Genomic DNA, 17,073 nt, shown 5'->3' on the forward strand with positions numbered 1-17,073 from the left:
GAGGAGAGGGAGGAGGTCGCGAGACGAGACGTGGAGGAGACGGAGTTGGAGATGGAGAAAGAGGACGTGAGCAACATCTGCGACAAGACCCGCAGGCAGACGTTCTACACCGTCCTAGACGCGACGATTGACGGGCTGCCGCTGTGCTACGCGAGCAAGGGGTTCTTCAAGATGACGGGGTTCAGCGAGAAGGAGGTGATGTCAGCAGCCGGCGGTCACGTCTACACCTTGTGGGGAGCGGCGGAGGAGGGAGGGATGAAGAACGACATTCCCTCGCACGAGCTTGAGATCATCAAGAGTAAGGTGGACAAGGGCGTCGCCTTCAACGCTTGCTTCAAGAGCTTCCGCAAAGACGGCGTGAGCTCTCCTCCTCTCCTCCTTTCTTCTCCTCCTCTCCTCCTTTCTTCTCCTCCTCTCCTCCTCTCCCCTCCTTTCTCCTCTCCTCTCCCTTTCTCTCTCTCCTTCCGCATTCATTTTCCTCGCTTTTTCCCCTTCCTCTCGACCTCTCTCTTTCACTTCCCGTCTCTCACACTCGTCCTCCAGGCCTCCTTTTGGAACCTTGCTCACCTCGAGCCTGTTTGCGACGACTGGGGGACTTTGAAATATTACGTGGGAATCCATCATGCTGTCCTGAGCTAGCGGAGGGTGAAAATGCAGGAGCAGGAGCAGGAGCAGGAGCAGGAGCAGGGGCAGGAGCAGGAGCAGAAGCAGGAGTAGGAGCGGGAGCGGGAGCAGGAGTAGGAGTAGGAGTAGGAGCAGGGAAGAGCACTGGGGCAGCGGCAGGAGGAACAATTATTCATTGAAATGAATCATTTTTTTTCTTATGTGGAGTTGAGGAGGGAGGGGAGAGAAGAAGATTGAGGGACATTTACTTATTCAACATTCAACTCTTATTATCTTAACTATATCACATCCTCTCACGTTATGTTCTCCATCAGCAGCAGCTCGCTTGGTCGACATGGACCAGCAAGGAACCTCTCGTCCTCCCCACGTTCTGCTCGATCCGCACCTGCTTGCTGATCAATCCTCCCGTCCTTCTCACTTGCATCCGATGCTCCCCTCAACTCCATCCTCCACCTCCTCCTCCTCCTCCCTCCCTCCCCTCCTCCTCCTCCTATGATACCTTGGAGGCTTCGCATCCTTGGAGGAACATGATGGAGCTCATCCTGCAGGAGGCCGTCAGTCCAACCCGCCTCCTTCTCTGGCGTGCCCGCACTGATTGAAGGAGAAGCGACACTTGGCGATGCTCACGATGCTCTTTCCTCCGATGCAGATGCCATGCGCGTTGTCCCGAACGACTGAGGAGATCACTTCCCTACAGGAGCTGTCAGCGACTGAGGAGGGAGGAAGGGAGGGGAAGGAGAGAGGGGGGAGGGAAGGAAGGGGGAGGGGAGGGAAGACCCGAAGCTGTTGTCTCGGAAGCAGATTCCTCGTCCTCTGACTGGCGCTGTCTTGTCTATCACGCAGTGTCGGATCAAACACTTTCCGTTCTCCTGCACGGAGACAGCAAACGACGCCATTTCCTCTCCTGCCCCTAGTCCTCCCACCCCGCAGAGCTCGAGCTTCACGTCGCTAGAGCTGAAGCAGCGCACGGCGACCTGAGAGGAGGAGGGTAAGGGAGGGGAGGGAGAGACGTCGATCGGCCGTACCCCTCCTGATGTCCTGACCTCACATCCCGACACCTCCCACGGTCCTCCCCAGAACAGCAAGCAAGGGCTCATCTGCTAGCACCGTCAACACCTCCTCTCCCCTCGCCCTCTCCCCCTCCCTCCCCTTCACCCCAACCCCACCCCCAGCGCACTAAGCACCAGTGTCCTCAGGGAGTGAGGGGTGTAGCCTCCTAGCGGGTCGACAGACGCGTCTCTGAGCTGCGAGCTCGCGATGTTGACCAGCTTCAGCGCTCGCATCCTTCCTGACGCCTCCGAGTGCATCGTCCACCTCCCCAGCAGCAGCGCCTGCGGCTCCCCCACCAGCTCGACCTGCAAGCTCCCGTCAGCAAGTAAGGCGGAGGGGACGGGACGACTTCGAGGTGGAAGGAGGGAAGGAGGAGGAGGAGGAGGAGGAGGAGGAGGAGAATCTGTGCCTGGTTGTAGATTGGGATGCAACTTCTAGGAGTATGCTGTCCTTGCATGAAAAAGACTCGCCGCTTATCCGCCTGCTTGATCACCTCCAACACTGCCTTGCTGCTGTCCTCCCGCCCCACCATCGGCTCCTCTCCACTGCGCGGCTCCACCTCTACGAGGAGGGTGTGATCTTCAGGGGGTTGGAGGGGTTGTGCGTCCTCTGGTGCCGGCTGAGCCCACGTGGTCTCGGAGAGAGGGACCGCCGACATCTGCAAGAAGTGAGCGAAGGATGAGAACAGAAGAATCGTAAGTGAGCAAAGGAGAGAGAGGAAAGGAGGAGGAAAGGAGGAGGAAGGGGGAGCTACCAGGGGCCCCTCGTCCTTGTCGGGCGTAGCAGGAGAGTTCTGCTTCTCCGTCCGAGCTTCTTCTTCGTCCTTCGCGTCCTTCGAGTACAGCAGTTGCTCGACCTCTCCCCACTGCTGCGCCTTCACCCGCTCCTGCTGTTCTGAACGGGCGAGGAATGGAAGCTCGGGGGAAGGAGGAGCATGCAGGTCTGGTAAGGGAGGACGAATGGTCCTCGATAGCTCCGGGGAGGAGGAGGAGGAGGATTCTGCAGCGTTCATTGCTAGAGGCCATTTTTGTGCGACCCATCTGATGGTATGAGGGGTGAGAAGAGTAGGAGAAGATGGTGGGGGTGAGGAAAGGAGAGGAGATGGGAATGGACTGAAGGCTGGACGCAACCAAGGGACAAGAAGCAACGAGACGATAGGCTGGGGAAGGAGAAGGGGAAGAGGGAGGAGAGGAGGAGAGGAGATCTCACTCGCGCAGAGCGTCGAGCTTCTGGTGTGTTTTTGTGGCATTGTCTTTTGCTTCGAGGAGAGCAGAAGTCGTCTGCTGCAGCCTCTCCTGCAGACTCGCCGCGTCCTCTCTTGGCTTATCCTCCCTCATGCGGCGCAGATCCCGTACCTGCAGCGAATCAGCTGAGGAGGAGCAGAGGGAAAGCCTGGGGACAAAAGAGAGGGAGGGAGAAGAGCAGGTAGAGGAAAAGGATAGAACCTCTGCCTCCAGTCTTCCTATCTGATTTTCTGCCTCCTGTAGGCGAAACTTTGCAAGTTGAAGCTCATGCTGTAGTTCAGCACTGCTCCCGGCACGGCTGAGGAAGCGTTGAGTCAAGGCTTCTCCTCCTCCTCTCCCCTCCTCCTACCTAATTTCCTCCCTTCGTGGCAGCGATGCTGCTGCTGTTTCTCCCCTCCTCCATGTTTCCCTGCTAACATCGTCAGATGATCAATCAGAGATGAGGGTGGATGGACCACGTGGAGCTTTGAGGTCGAGGATGTACACTCGGCTGTCCTGCGATCGAGGAGGAGGAGGAGGAGGAGGAGTTGGTCGTGTGCGACAAATTAGCGATGGACTTATCTTGCTGTTCCATTGAATATCTGAAGAGCGTCGCTGCAAAGGGATTAGGGAGAGAACAAAGGAGGAGGACAAGGGAGGAAGGAGAGCGGGAGCTGCTGTGTGGAACACGAGACAGGAAGGGGCATATGTAGCGGCTCGTTGATCAACCTGTCAGGTTTCGCACCGACGCTTCCAGATGGCCAACAGACGTCGCTATGCTGCTCTCAAGATCGACAACCCAACCAGGCTTGCGCTTCTGATCGACAACCCAACCAGGCACGCTCCCTGTCTCCTCCTCCTTCATCCTCCCCACCTTCTCCGCTCCTATGACGCCGCTCGCTTCCCCCTCCGTCTCTTTCTTTGCCTTCGGCGGCAATCGAGAGGACGGGGGAGGCGCCTGCCCCCCCCCGTGAGGGATCATGAGTAGCAGCTGATCCGTCGCCTCCTTCACCTCTGCCCTGAAAGCCGCGCTCCTGCTCAGAATCGCCTCCTAACTCCATGTCAGCAAAGGACGAGGGAGGGAGGGAGACGTCCGACCTCTTCCTCCTCGCAGGCCTGTAACCTCGCGCTCAGCTCCTCCATCCTCTCCAGCAGCTCTGAGTGACGCGCCTCCTCCTTGCGCTTCTTTTCCTCGTGACTTTCCTTCTTCTGCTCGAGCAGGAGAAGCTGCTGCTTCAGCTTCGCGCACTTGCGGGAGGAGATATCCAGCTCTTCGTTCGCCTCCTTCACGTTCGCCTCCTTCCCCTTCTCCACAGCAGCAAACTTGACCCTGTCCCGCAGACTCTCGAAGATTAGATCCATCCTGCTCGCCTCCTCCTCCAGCTCCAGCTGCAAGGACTGCAGGCGGTCTTGACCTCCCGCCATCTCTTCATCCATGTCCATGACACGCTCTCGTGCCTCCTTCTCCAATCTTGACAGCTGCAGACTCGTGTCACGACCTCTCCTAACTCCAGCTACCTCCAACCTTGGCTTCCTCCTCCTGCACTCGTGAGCGCTCTTGCGCTGCCTTCACCGCGTCGATCCTCAGCTTCGCAAGCTCTTCTTGCAGCCGCCCGCACGTTTCTTTCATTGCGTTCAACTTGTCTCCTCCCTCCTCTGACACTTCGGCTTGTCGTGCGCTGTCTCTGTCGTCAGCCGTCCAAGCCATCTCCTCCTCAGGTACCTCAAACCCGTTGGTCGCACGTTGGCCCTCTTGCTCGCCTGAAGCTTGAGACGAGACCGCAGGCTCTCGATGGCGTTCTTCACGAGAGTCAACTGGCAGGGGGTGAGAGACGCAAGAGGCGCACAAGGTATCAGACCGCTGTGCTCAACGGCTCCAGTGCTGACAGCACAAAAGTCTTTCCTTTCAGCAGAGCTTCAGCAACTACCTCCTCCTCCTGTTCCAGCAGAAGTTTCGCCTTCTTCAGCGAGCTCTCCTGCCACTTGCTCCACCCCGAGAAAGCAGTATGTCCCGCCGCTGTGCCTGCCCGCACGCCCTCAAGCTCCTCCGCTCGCCTCTTGGCAGCGACGTGCTCCCTTGGGAGGGAGGGGGCAGCACGGTCCTCGACGGGCACGCGCATGGTGCTGGTCTCCAACTCATCCTCGGAGAAGGTGGAGAACCACGAGGAGTACTCATAACGCATCCATTCCTTCCTCAGAGATCACTGGGGCGAAAAGAGCAGCGCAGTGCCGAGCAGAAGCAAAGGGAACAGTGGAGTAGAGGACTTGAAAGGGAGTAGAATAAAGAAGAGAGGAGAGGAGAGAGGAGAGAGTAGAAAAGAAGAGAGGAGGGGAAAAGAGAGGATTATATCAACCTGCCCATAGAAAGCAGCTGCGAGTAGAACACGCTCTATTTTGAGGAACATTTCCTTGTCTAGTTTGTCGACCTGGTACAATACCTGGACCAAGAGATCAGGTCAGAGGGCCAAGGGATAAGGATTCAGGAAGAAGAGTCAAACTTTCAGGAAGAGTCTTAATTTTTCACCTCTCCACTGTGACGATCGACCTTCTTGCTGTATCCGCACGCGATGAGGAGCCGAAAGCCTTCCTCTCCCATTCTCTGCTGCAGCGCGAGGTTTCCTTGGCGTACCTTCACAGGAATCAGCTCAAGAGGAGCCAGGAGCACAATTCCTACCTTGCTCCACGCTTGCTCTCGAGGTTCTCTACCTGCACTTCCAACAAGGTACGCTGCTGTCTTGACTGCAGCAGAGAAGAATTCGTGGGAAGGAAGCAGCAATTCTGCCAGTGTCTGTACGACCCGTCGCACCTCCTCATGTTTCGTCATGAGAGCATGAAGCCAGAGCGATCCATCTTGCTTTTGATTATGCTTGTCCAACAATCTCCTCCTCTCCCATGAGATCTCCTCTTCGATCCCTCCGTACATTGAAGGCATTGCCTGCCACGCCGGATCCCGACGCATCTCCCAACTTCCTCCTCCTTTGAGTCGTTGAAGGAGAGAAGAGCACTCAGCCAACTTGAAGGCTGAGGATGCACACTGTAAAGAGACAGTGATATCATCTCGAGCTCCTTGCGGGAACGTGGGAGTGTCTGGAGAGACATGGAATGATGACGAAAGCACGCAGACCGTCAAGACTTTCGAAAGGAACGAGAAAACGCTCATCCCTCTCTTCAAGATGTTATAATATTCTTCTGAAGAAACAATGGATAATAAGTCATTGTTCAGCCACTCTCGTCATCGAATATCCTTTCCTACCGAGGTCTCACCGCCATGGCACTCGAAGATCCGCTTGCCTTTCACTTGGAAGGCTCAATGTAAGGGCTAGATCAATGTAAAGAGGAATCGAGCGAGGGCAGGATCGTAGGAGCGATGGTATCTTAGGATCGTAGGAGCGATGGTATCTTGCCTCCCATGTCAAGGTTTCCGTTTGTGAGTTCGCATTCCTTCGCTCCCCTTCGCTCGCCTCCTTCCCCGCAGATTCGAAAGCGTAACGACTGTGTGTGAATCTCTGTTACAAGACCCCCACCCATTCCTTTCCTCTCAACTACCCACCTTGTTCCCTGTGGACCAACTAGCCCCAGGACTACCTTGTCCTCGTACTGATTTTTAACTTAACTTTGACTACCCCGTCAACCCCACGGAATACCAGCGTCGTGACCGTCACCGGCCCGGGCCCGGTCAGCGGGGCGGCCTCGGAGTCAATCCGATGACCGATCCTGGCACTGCCGGCCGGCCCGGGCGGCTTCCGAACTGGCAGGCTGCCCGGCCCGGCCCATACCGGCGTGGCTATGCCGCGGCGGCAACTCGTGCTTTGAGAGTCCCGGCCGCCGTTCAAGTTGGCACGGGGCCGCTTGCCGGCCAGCGGAAGCCTTCCCGGTGGCAGCCTGGGACTTCAGATCGTAATCAGCCCCCGAGTACCGTAGTACGCTGTCACTCGCCGGGGCCATTCGGCGTTATCACCCAGGCCCGGGCCGGGGCCTCGGATCCGATTCAGTCAATGGCCACATCTCAGTCGGGCCGGCAGGTTGTGACTGAAACTGTACGGACGGTACACATAAAAATGACTTGTAGTAGAAACTGCTCATTTTGTATCTGTATTTATCTCAGAAGTCTACAGCATACAGTCCATCTCCAGTGGGGACCGGCAGGGTAAGAAGTGAAATGAGCAGGTAAGCGAAGGGAGAGGTTTGTCTAAGTGAGGCAATAAGCTGAAATGGGCAAGAACAGAACCACCCGACGGGCGACATCGTCTCTTTCGTAAGAGCCTATTCCTGCCGCAGAAACCAAGGACAGGCGAAGCATATGCCGGGCTTTTACTACGACCTTCTCCTCCTCCCCCTCCACCTCCTCCCCCTCCTCTCCTCTCCATCTTCTGTGATCTCCTCCTCCCTCTCAGCTCCGTCAGTCGATGTCGTCAGGGCGCTGGAGTGGGAGATCCGCAGCATCAAGCAGAGCCTCTCTGCTACCCTCGAGGAGCTCCGAAGCCTCAACGCCTCTGTCACCTCCTTGCCGCAGCTTCCCTGGGGTAACCTCACCTCCAGCGTAGTTCGCTGCTCCCTCCCCTACAACTAGTCTCAGATCATAGAGAAGGAGGACCAAGGGAGAGTTCAACATGCAGATCGACAGGTGTGTCGTATCTTTTCTTCTGGCATACACATTGACCTTTCATGTTCCATACAAGATTCGAGGTCTGGGTCTGCGACTATGACAACCGATGTGTCCAGCAGACAGGCAACGCCATGTGCTTTGTGTTCGATGAAGTCCAGGAGGTCTTTCTTCCATGGGGACTTGACTCGCAGCTGCTCGTGACTCAGGTCAGTTGCTCGACTTCTCCTCCTGTGACAATACTGATGCTCCTCCAGCAAGAACCCTTCCAGAGTAACCTTGCCGTCTCCCACATCCTTGCTAAACTCAAGGCCCTCGAGCAGGAAATTCGCTCGGGGGGATGCGGGGGGTCGTGCGTGAGCCGGCAGCAAGTGCAGCAGCTGCTGGACCAGTACTACCTGGAGCCCGGCTACCTGTGGAGCGCCGGCAGCAGCAGCCTGTGCGGCAGGGGAGTGGCGAGGAGAAGCATCACATGCATCTCGAAGCTCCTCGAGCAGGTCGAGGACGTTCGCTGCTCCAACCGCTCGAAGCCTCTGGCGGAGGTTCCCTGCCTCAACCTCTCCCAGTGCTGCTACGAGTGTCATGCGCTCAGACGTGCGCGGCAGAAGGGAAGACGTGCGTGAGCTCAGCGATCAACCAGATCGACAACGAGGAGGCGATGCGATCGGCCGTGCGGGCGGCGAGTATCGCGTCCGATCGACCGGGGGGCCTCCACTTGCGGGTGAGCGCGGGAGCTCACGAGCAAGGAGGAGACGGACTGCAGGACCTGACGGCGAGCAGCGGGCACGTGAAGCGTCGACGATACGTAGAGCACGGGGCTACCAACTTCCCTCTTGTACCTCAGTCAGGTCCTAACGCAGGGCGAACTTGTTGTTCCATCACTCAGAACTTCTATGTGGATGTGCCGGTCGAGCTGCAGGGCTCGAGGACGATAACGATCAGCATAACCATCGAAGGGGCTGACAATGGAAATATAGTTGAACATATTTCAGATATGGAAGCATAGTATCTCCTGACACGTATCCGACTTTTATGAATCAGTTCAACAGCAGGATTGATCTCCCTCCCCAAAAAGCTGTCGGAAGTCAAGTCGGCCCCATCAGCATGACCTACTGGCGGGTTGGTTACAACGGGCGATCGACGTGGAGGATCTCGGTCGGGGAGATGAGGGACGAGAGCGAGGAGCCTCTGAAGGTCATGTCGGATGGCAAGCTCAAGTACGTCAACGGCTCCTTCTATGATGTCGTCTCCTTCCCCCTCATGAGCATTCCGGGCCCTGTCTTCACCCTCTGCTCCATCTCTCGCTACAACGGCGAAAAGAGACACAGAATCCTGCAAGCTAAAGACCAAAATTTCGTGCATGGTCACTGGTACGCAGGACGAGGACAGGCCTACTACGATGGCTCTTGGAGCCTCCAGCAGGACCTGAGGGCTAAGGGGATTGCAGACGCGTAGGTGGTGCTGTGTGGGCAGAACTACCAGGAGGGCAAGTTGTTCCTCAACGGCGTGGAGTATGATCGATCAGCTGGAAGCCTGCCGGACAGCCTTCAGCTCACCATCAACGACATCGGCTTGGACCATGTGATCAGAGTGAGTTGGGATGCGACTAATTTGCTTTGGTGACAAGTTCAACTCTTTGTAAACTTTTTCCAGGTGTACATGATGTTCGGCAAGTTGATAACTATACAAACCATGCCATGACATCTATTACAATCGTCTGCGACCGCATCATAGGATATGTCTTTGCAGAAATGGAGTCAGAGTGTAAAATTGTAATCACATGTAGAATCCTGCGCATCAGTCCCAGTTCACATTCCCTCAAAGGCAAAGTGGACGAATGTACTTTGCCTGCACTCACCATGTTCCAAGATTATACTTCGCCTACACATGAGTTTGCTGATGCAGAGACAGTACAATTATGAAGCACCATTGCACTGAGGAAGCTCAAGGCACTGATAAGCGACTCTACTGTCTCTTTATATTACACTTATTTACTTCCTTCATGACTAAGTGCGCTATCATGAAACCGGGGTATGTGAATCTTTTATTGACTGAAAAAGATACGAGTACAAGCAGCCTGATTCGAGAGCATGCAGCGCTCGACCTTCATGCAGCGCTCGACTCGGGTCGAGCGCTGCATGCTGGTATCTTAGGATCGTAGGAGCGATGGTATCTTGCCTCCCATGTCAAGGTTTCCGTTTGTGAGTTCGCATTCCTTCGCTCCCCTTCGCTCGCCTCCTTCCCCGCAGATTCGAAAGCGTAACGACTGTGTGTGAATCTCTGTTACAAGACCCCCACCCATTCCTTTCCTCTCAACTACCCACCTTGTTCCCTGTGGACCAACTAGCCCCAGGACTACCTTGTCCTCGTACTGATTTTTAACTTAACTTTGACTACCCCGTCAACCCCACGGAATACCAGCGTCGTGACCGTCACCGGCCCGGGCCCGGTCAGCGGGGCGGCCTCGGAGTCAATCCGATGACCGATCCTGGCACTGCCGGCCGGCCCGGGCGGCTTCCGAACTGGCAGGCTGCCCGGCCCGGCCCATACCGGCGTGGCTATGCCGCGGCGGCAACTCGTGCTTTGAGAGTCCCGGCCGCCGTTCAAGTCGTTAATTTGGCACTTAAATTTTTCGAAAGGGTCTTTTTTTTTAGTAGGCGTGCTTTTTTGATAAACGAGTTAGAGACCCCACTTCATAGTACCCAAGAGTTTTAGTTTATTTCAACAATCCTCTTTACAAGTTGTTTTAACGGTAGTTACAGTACGGTACCGACACATACCCTATGGTACTACTTTCAGTACCAGTTGCAATCCTCCTTGCCTTGACGGACCGTTGAATAGCGGCGCAATCGGGGCGGCCACCGTCGTCAAGGGCTGCCTCATCGCTCGGCATTGCCAAAAGGAGGAGCCTCGGAGATTGGAGCAAGAGAACAAGGTGATCCTCTTCATTCGCATGAGATACATCAAAGAGGCACCGTTGTTCCTTCAACGGCAGCAAATGCCTTCGATCATTCTGTGCACTTTGAATTACTACACCACGTTGAAGGTTTAGACATGTCATTCAATCTGGTACCATGTCATGGTGAAATTTCGAAGTGGAATCATCCGAAATTGGAAAGGAAGAATGTCAACTTCTTTAACACTAGAAAACAAACTAATTTCTTCCGTCTCAACATCGATCTGCACAAGATTAGGACTACGGTAGTATGGTTAACTGCCACGGTTTCGCAAACGTGGGAAGCCCTTCTTGAAACCCCGGATGAAAAGGTCAGTGCAGTTGGACCATCAGTACATCACTCTTACAGAACAGAGAATCAAGTTCGTGTGCCTTTCAAGGATGAACCCTACATGTTAGAACCAACAGGCTGGATCAGGTTCGTTATATTTCGAGGGCGCACTGACAGTCACCTTCAAACGAAATTAGAGGACGCAATACACATGCATCTCTTTCAAGTTCGAAAGAATGGTACGATTGTGCACGTTTCACACAGAGATTTGGAGGCATCCAGATTGAACGCAACTTTACTCAGACATTAATTTACTTTGAAGGAGCTGCCACAACAACTGAGTGAAGTGTGCTCGAACCGAATTGTTGAATTTCTTCTTGTCATCTGCCGCGGATGATTGCGTGAAGGTCCATGACTACCGCATGGACAGTGCATATCCCACACATGGTCAAGTTGCCCGTTAGATGCAGTAGCAGTTTTCTACTTCTCCGAGTCCAATGTAGCTGTTCCCGATCATGGCAGCAGCTCGATATGCATCTCAGAGTCTCTTCCCTGAAGTTGATGTCGGTGCTCGATGCACGACATGTTCAATAGTCAGGCTAGTTGAATGCCATATTTCTCGTAGAAATGTACCCACATGCCCTGACAACATCATGCTGTGCAAATAGAAAGACTGCAGCAGTCTCTTTTCGAGGCAGGGCGTCTTTCGCCGCCTGCTGCGGGAGCAGCCGTCCCGTCTCCTGCAGACCCTCCCGGTATCTGCAGGCATCGATGACAACAAGGAAACAGACTGAGAGTCACAGTGTAGTCCTCTACCTCCTCCTCTGTCTCCATCGTCCCTACCTCACAGGGGATCAGGTCGTCTTCTTTGGCCCTTCCTGCCTTCATCCCATGGCCAGCGTAGAAGAGGACGACTAGCCTCCTCAGCTCTTGGTGCCAGCCTAGTCGCATCCCTGATAGCGTTTTCCAGCTTGCACGTACTTGTCCGCTCTAGTATGCAGAGGCCGAACACCCGGGGCGGCTCCAGGAACAGAATCTCCTGATGGAGAGGAGACTGCAGGAAGCCCGTTCCTCTAGCGCACAGTGACGGGATGCTGTTGAGGAAGAAACGTCATGCGACATAAATGACTAGAGGATGCGCATAACAGTGAGTATTCATAACAGTGAGCATTGAGGGATTTCTCTGTGGATTCACTGCCATATGATGACTGATCCGAGTATCCGATCCGACTCCCGCGGGGGCCGCATACGGCCGCGCCACTGACCCGGGCTTGAAGTCACGATGATACCGTACCCGGTACTGCGGGGGCCGGGGCCCGGCAGGGCCCGGGCTCACACGGTCACTCCGACGGCCCCGGCGGCGGTCAGTCACCGTTGAGTTGGCGCGGCCAGGCCACTGCAGTCAGTGCCGGGGCTGACCTTCGGACCGTCGGACTCGGAGAGTCTGAGTCTGGCCCGCCCGGCGGGCAGCCTGGCAGCGGCCACCCGGAATGCGGCCCGGTCATGGGCGTGACGGGGGCCAGTCAGTGATTGAACCGTGAACGGTTCCCGGGCCGGCGGCGCGGCCGATGACGATTATCGGATCGGATGTCAGTGACCCGCCGGGTGCCAGGCCCCCGGCACGTGGCCGGGGGCCTTGAATGGCCGGGCCCGAGTGACTCGGACCGTCGGAGCGGCTCCGGGCCGCGGCGGGCCCGGGTTGAAACTTGGCACTGAAGGATTTTGAGCTATTTCAGAATCAAATTGAGTACCCACCCGTTGATTATTGCGGATCCGAGGTCAAAGACAGGGGTAGGGTGATAGGGCTCCCCTTTGAGGCAGACAAGGGTCATAGCTGGATTTCGTGATTTTCATCGGGGGGTAGGGGGTAGTCTTTGATGGGTGTAGGGTTTTCTTCGAGTCCAAAGGTGGGGTACTAATCAGGTAATGGTAGGGGTATTTTGAAATTTTTGATGGACCTGAAAAGGGGATGGTGGTTGTAGATTGGTAGGGTGGTGTCAGGAAAGTGCCACGTACTACCCGTCCTTTATCCTGTCACAGGACGGGTCAGCAGACCCCTGCAATCACCACCCCTGCAACAATCACCCCTTTTGTTGATTCCTCGTTACCCACCGGTCGTGAAAAGTGACCCATATTTAGTCCAGTACCCCTGATATTCCCTCATAACCCGTTTGTTTTCATTCAAAATGACCGGTACTTTGTAACAATTTTTTGATGGGGTAGGTCATCACTACCCACCCCCTTGGTTGAGTACCCACCAGCTTGTTAAGGTGCCCCTTTCCCTTTGATTACTCAATACCTAAACACCCCTACCCCATTTCAGATACTGATACCGGTGAAACAATAACCCCTACCCCCTATTCCAAAATTATACCCCTAGTACTTAGCAGAAATATCAGTGTTTGTCTCCTCTGCCGAGGCTGCTGTACCGGTGGTAGAGTACCCCCACCCGTAAATTGCTCTACCAACCCACGTTCCCCCTCATCCCCATACGCACGGGGATGGCGCCATGCGCGGAGGCGTTGACGGGGAAGCCGGAGGGCGATGGCGTGCTGGCGCAAGGAGGAGAGAGAGTCTTCGCCAGTGAGCACGATCTCCCAGAAGACGCTGTCGCCATCGATGGCGTCGTCTACTCCCTGCGGGGGTGGAACCATCCTGGCGGGGATCAGATCCTGCTCTTTGGGGGCAACGACGTGTCAGTGCAGTATCGGATGATCCACCCCTTCCACGCCCCCGGAGTTGTCGGCAAGATGCCCAAGATCGGAGTCCTTGAGAGCTACAGGTCAGTTGAGATGAACCTCCTCTTGTCGAGCCATCGACCCCTGCCACCCTCCCTCCAACCCGCTTCTGAACTATGATGCCGCAGGAAGGACTACTCGTTCGGCTCCAAGTTTGAGAAGGACCTCATTGAGGCTGTGGGCAAGGTCGTGAAGCCAAACCAGGTGATGCGATAGGAGGAAGAAAGAAACCTTGCTTGACGCTGCTCGGTGGCAGAGGTTCGCTACCCCTGGGTTCTGCATGCGCCTCGTTTTCTACATCTCGCTCTACAGCGTCCTCATGTACAGCTACGTGGTCTATGGCTCCTCATGGCTGCTCTGCGCGGCGCTCGGCGTCTCACAGGCGCTGATTGGTCTGAACGTGCAACACGACGCTAACCACGGGGCGATCTCGAGATTTCCTGTAGTGAACGGTGCGTGAAGATGGCGCAGGAGGTGGTGGTAGAGCTCACGCTCTCATGGCAGAGATCCTTGGGTTTGGGGCTGATCTGATCGGAGGCTCCAAGTATCTCTGGCTGCAGCAGGTCAGAGGAGGGAGCTCGAGCTCCCCTGTCTCTGCTTGTGCTCACCGTTGGGCAGCACTGGACCCATCACGCATACACCAATGACATCGAGCGGGACCCTGATGCCAAGGTAGAGCAAGACATGGACGTGACGGCAGCAGCAGATCTCTGACGCGAGCATGCAGAGCTGTGATCCGTTCTTTCTCTTCCACAACTACCCGCACGACAGCCCCATGAGGAAAGCATTCCATGCCTTCCAGCACTTCTGGTATGACCCCTTCACCCTGCTCTCTGCACCGGCATCCAATAAGAGCTGCTGGAGGATCCTGCTCTTGTCTGTGTTGCATTCTCCCTCACATGAGTTGCTTCATCCTCTTGTTCCTTGAGGAGACATGCTGCCTCCTACCTGACCGCATGCTGTAGGATGCTTCCGATCCTGTCGTTCTACTGGCTTTCCTCCATCGTCAGCTCAGAGGCGATCTCCGTGACGCACATCGTGAGGCTGCCCCGCCCCTCCCCCCCGCCACCCTTGTCCTTGTCCTTGTCCTTGTCCTTGTCCTTGTCCTTGTCCTTGTCCTCGTCCTTGTCTTGTCCTCGTCCTCGTCCTTGTCTTGTCCTCGTCCTTGTCTTGTCCTCGTCCTCGTCCTCGTCCTCGTCCACGTCCTTGTCCTCCAGCAGTCCCGCAGCTGACATATGAGCTGCAGTCATCGAAGCAGGGAGGGATGAGGTTCGAGAACTCCTACCTCAAGAACCACCGCATCCAGACCTGGCTGCTCCGTGCCTTCTACCTCGCCTGCACCTCCCTGAGCCCCTTCTATCATCACCAGTGGCACACTGCTCTCCTCCACGTCTGGTACGTGCGCATGCTCGGAGGGCTTACTCTGATTGCCTCCTCTCGTCAGGTTCATGTCGGTCGTGGAGTCTCTGTCTCTTGCGATCCCCTTCGCCCTCTCGCACAATTTTGAAGACGCGGAGAGACATCCTCTGGACGCGGGCAACGGGGAGCCGGTCGACTGGTACAAGTCGCAGGTGAGGCGTCTGCTCGCTAGCGATCACGAGAAGGAGTGATAGATCTGCAGGTCGAAACCTCGAGCACGTACGGCGGCAAGGTCGCCGGCTGGATCACTGGCGGATTGAATTTTCAGGTAAGATGAGAGTGGGGCAATGAGAAGGATGAAGAGAAGAAGGGGAGGGAAGATGAAATGTGATGAGAAGAGCAGATCGGAACAGAGTGGAGGATGGGGATGGAGAGGGAGAGCAGGGGAGGGGAGGGGAGGGGAGGAGAGGCAGGAATGAGCATGAGGAGGGGAAGGACATCTCTGCTCCTGAGACTCTGAGTAGGTTGAGCATCATCTCTTTCCTCGCATGTCGTCTGCATGGTATCCCTATATCCAGCCTGTGGTACGCGAGCTCGCGGAAGGCAGTCGAAGACACTGACGGTTTGAGACCCCCAGGTTAGCGAGGTGTGCAAGAAGCACGGGGTCCGTTACGCGTACTATCCTTCCTTCTTCCACAACCTCTTCTCTACCGTCAAGGTTGTTCCTCTTCTCTTGCCTCTTTCGTCCTCTTGTCCCTCACTGTTCCTCCCCTCTTCCGCTTCACCCTCATCTCTTCTACAACTCTTCCATCTTCCTTTCCCTTAGCTGCTATCACTGATCACGGATCCTTTTCTGTCTCCCTTCTTGTTCCCTCCTTGCTCGTCTGCTGTCCACTGACTAGCCTTGCAGTACATCAGGGATGTGGGGACAGGCGCGATCGCCATGAAGAAGAAGAACTGAAGCGTCGCAGCTTTTTGCTTCTCCCGTGAGGTTGAGGGAAGGGAGAAGTTGATGGTTGAGATGAAGCATGACCCCAAGACTTGTCTCGCCTTCTTGTTCCATCGTGTCTTCTCTCACTTCCTTTCACATCGCTCTCGTCCGCTGCTTCTTGTGCCCCTGGTTCATCTCCTCCTGGTTGGATTTGGTTTGCCGAAGCTGCCGACCTGAGAGAAGATGAGAAGAGCAGATAGAAGAAGAAGAGCAGAGAGAAAAGAGGAGGAAGAAGAGCACATAAAGGAGGGTAGAAGTTATGAAGCCAACCATGAAGACACGTACGATGAGATAGAGAGAGATGAAGGTGGGCAAGGAGGGAAGGAGGAAACGAAGAAAGGAGGGAGGGAAGGAGGGAGGGAAGTAGGAACGAGGAGAGGGAATGAGGAACGAGGAGAGGGAATGAGGATGGAGTGCAACCGGCTTGGGCTTGTTGATGATGTCCTTGCACTTGGGGATGTGTCTGCGTGCTGTCTCCTCTGATAGCGAAATCAACGAGGGAAGCGCAAGAGCAGAAAAGGCAAGGAAATGCAGAGACGGAGAAGAGAAGGGGGAGGGGACAAGGGGAGGAGTGAGGAGGAGGAAGGAGTGTGAGAAAGGAGGGACAAGGAGGGACGAAAGAGGGATGTGAGAAGGGAGGAGAGGGAAGTGAAGTGAGAAAGGGAGCGACAGGGGAGGAGGACTCCACCTGCAAATTTTCGTCCGCAATGCGGGCAGGGGACGCGATCGTCTACTGAATGTGTCTCCTCGAACTGAGCAGAGCGTCATGAAAGCTAGTTGAAGAGAAAGAGAAGGAGAAGGGAAGAGGTCAAGGTACAAGAGAGAAGAGGGAAAGGAAGGGGAGGGGGAGGGGAGGGAGACGAGAAAGTGGTGGCGGAGGACAGAAGGAGAGTTGGAGTTGAAGCGAGAGGGGAGGAAGAGAGGGAAGAAGAGGAGGAAGTGGAAGGGAGGGAGCGATTGGATGGAAGGAGCCTCGACCTTGAGGGTACGGATATCGACACCCTACAAAAATCAAGTCAGGTAAGAAGAAGTTGCTGACTTGGAGACAGAAATAGAGGAGGGGAGAGGGGGAAGGGGGATGGGGAGGGAGGATTGGAGAGGAAAAGGGAGGGAGGGAGTGGAGAGGATAGGTCAGGGAAGGGGCGGGGATGGAGGAGAGGAGAAGAGAGGAAGAGAAGAGAGAACGAAAGGGGGGCAGGAGGGTAAACCTCTTTCTCTGCTTGTGTGATGATTTTTGCGTTTCTTATCGCAGCTCTGC

At 55.5% G+C, this 17,073-nt stretch overlaps 4 protein-coding genes across 4 annotated transcripts; 3 read left to right on the top strand and 1 right to left on the bottom strand.

The window, feature by feature from the left end:
* Window positions 1–934: 934 nt before the first annotated feature.
* On the bottom strand, window positions 935–5,829 carry GUITHDRAFT_144486 (hypothetical protein; the record flags this gene model as incomplete). Its single annotated transcript, XM_005825121.1, has 21 exons — window positions 935–1,009; window positions 1,124–1,166; window positions 1,217–1,315; window positions 1,402–1,598; window positions 1,668–1,721; window positions 1,809–1,979; window positions 2,168–2,332; window positions 2,429–2,714; window positions 2,884–3,029; window positions 3,120–3,216; window positions 3,268–3,327; window positions 3,374–3,512; window positions 3,627–3,948; window positions 3,996–4,376; window positions 4,423–4,576; window positions 4,621–4,712; window positions 4,826–5,086; window positions 5,252–5,335; window positions 5,422–5,526; window positions 5,604–5,636; window positions 5,704–5,829. The coding sequence occupies 21 exons, from the start codon at window positions 5,827–5,829 to the stop codon at window positions 935–937; spliced, it is 3,090 nt and encodes a 1,029-aa protein (XP_005825178.1).
* Window positions 5,830–7,562: 1,733 nt separating this feature from the next.
* Window positions 7,563–8,506, top strand: GUITHDRAFT_115744 (hypothetical protein; the record flags this gene model as incomplete). The annotated part of the gene is made up of 3 exons (XM_005825122.1): window positions 7,563–7,709; window positions 7,758–8,042; window positions 8,093–8,506. The coding sequence occupies 3 exons, from the start codon at window positions 7,563–7,565 to the stop codon at window positions 8,504–8,506; spliced, it is 846 nt and encodes a 281-aa protein (XP_005825179.1).
* Window positions 8,507–8,532: 26 nt separating this feature from the next.
* Window positions 8,533–8,955, top strand: GUITHDRAFT_115745 (hypothetical protein; the record flags this gene model as incomplete). The annotated part of the gene is made up of 1 exon (XM_005825123.1): window positions 8,533–8,955. One exon carries the CDS (start codon window positions 8,533–8,535, stop codon window positions 8,953–8,955), a length of 423 nt encoding a protein of 140 aa, XP_005825180.1.
* A 4,261-nt stretch (window positions 8,956–13,216) lies between these two features.
* GUITHDRAFT_89468 (hypothetical protein) lies at window positions 13,217–15,863 on the top strand. The gene is made up of 13 exons (XM_005825124.1): window positions 13,217–13,509; window positions 13,594–13,669; window positions 13,722–13,917; window positions 13,970–14,028; window positions 14,084–14,137; window positions 14,193–14,275; window positions 14,431–14,503; window positions 14,712–14,860; window positions 14,910–15,036; window positions 15,087–15,152; window positions 15,349–15,408; window positions 15,462–15,542; window positions 15,735–15,863. Exons 1-13 carry the CDS (start codon window positions 13,229–13,231, stop codon window positions 15,783–15,785), a joined length of 1,356 nt encoding a protein of 451 aa, XP_005825181.1. The 5' UTR covers window positions 13,217–13,228; the 3' UTR covers window positions 15,786–15,863.
* Window positions 15,864–17,073: the final 1,210 nt, after the last annotated feature.

This window comes from Guillardia theta, assembly GCF_000315625.1.
Source record: "Guillardia theta CCMP2712 unplaced genomic scaffold GUITHscaffold_87, whole genome shotgun sequence".
Classification (NCBI taxonomy): Eukaryota; class Cryptophyceae; order Pyrenomonadales; family Geminigeraceae; genus Guillardia; species Guillardia theta.

What these genes read in the sequence shown, in the direction of transcription:
- GUITHDRAFT_89468 (XM_005825124.1), top strand. Translation starts at nt 13,229, where the DNA reads ATGGCGCCATGCGCGGAGGCGTTGACGGGGAAGCCGGAGGGCGATGGC. An exon ending in AGCGGGACCCTGATGCCAAG is followed by an intron (nt 14,138 to 14,192) that starts GTAGAGCAAGAC and finishes GCGAGCATGCAG; the next exon opens with AGCTGTGATCCGTTCTTTCT. An exon ending in CGATCTCCGTGACGCACATC is followed by an intron (nt 14,504 to 14,711) that starts GTGAGGCTGCCC and finishes TATGAGCTGCAG; the next exon opens with TCATCGAAGCAGGGAGGGAT.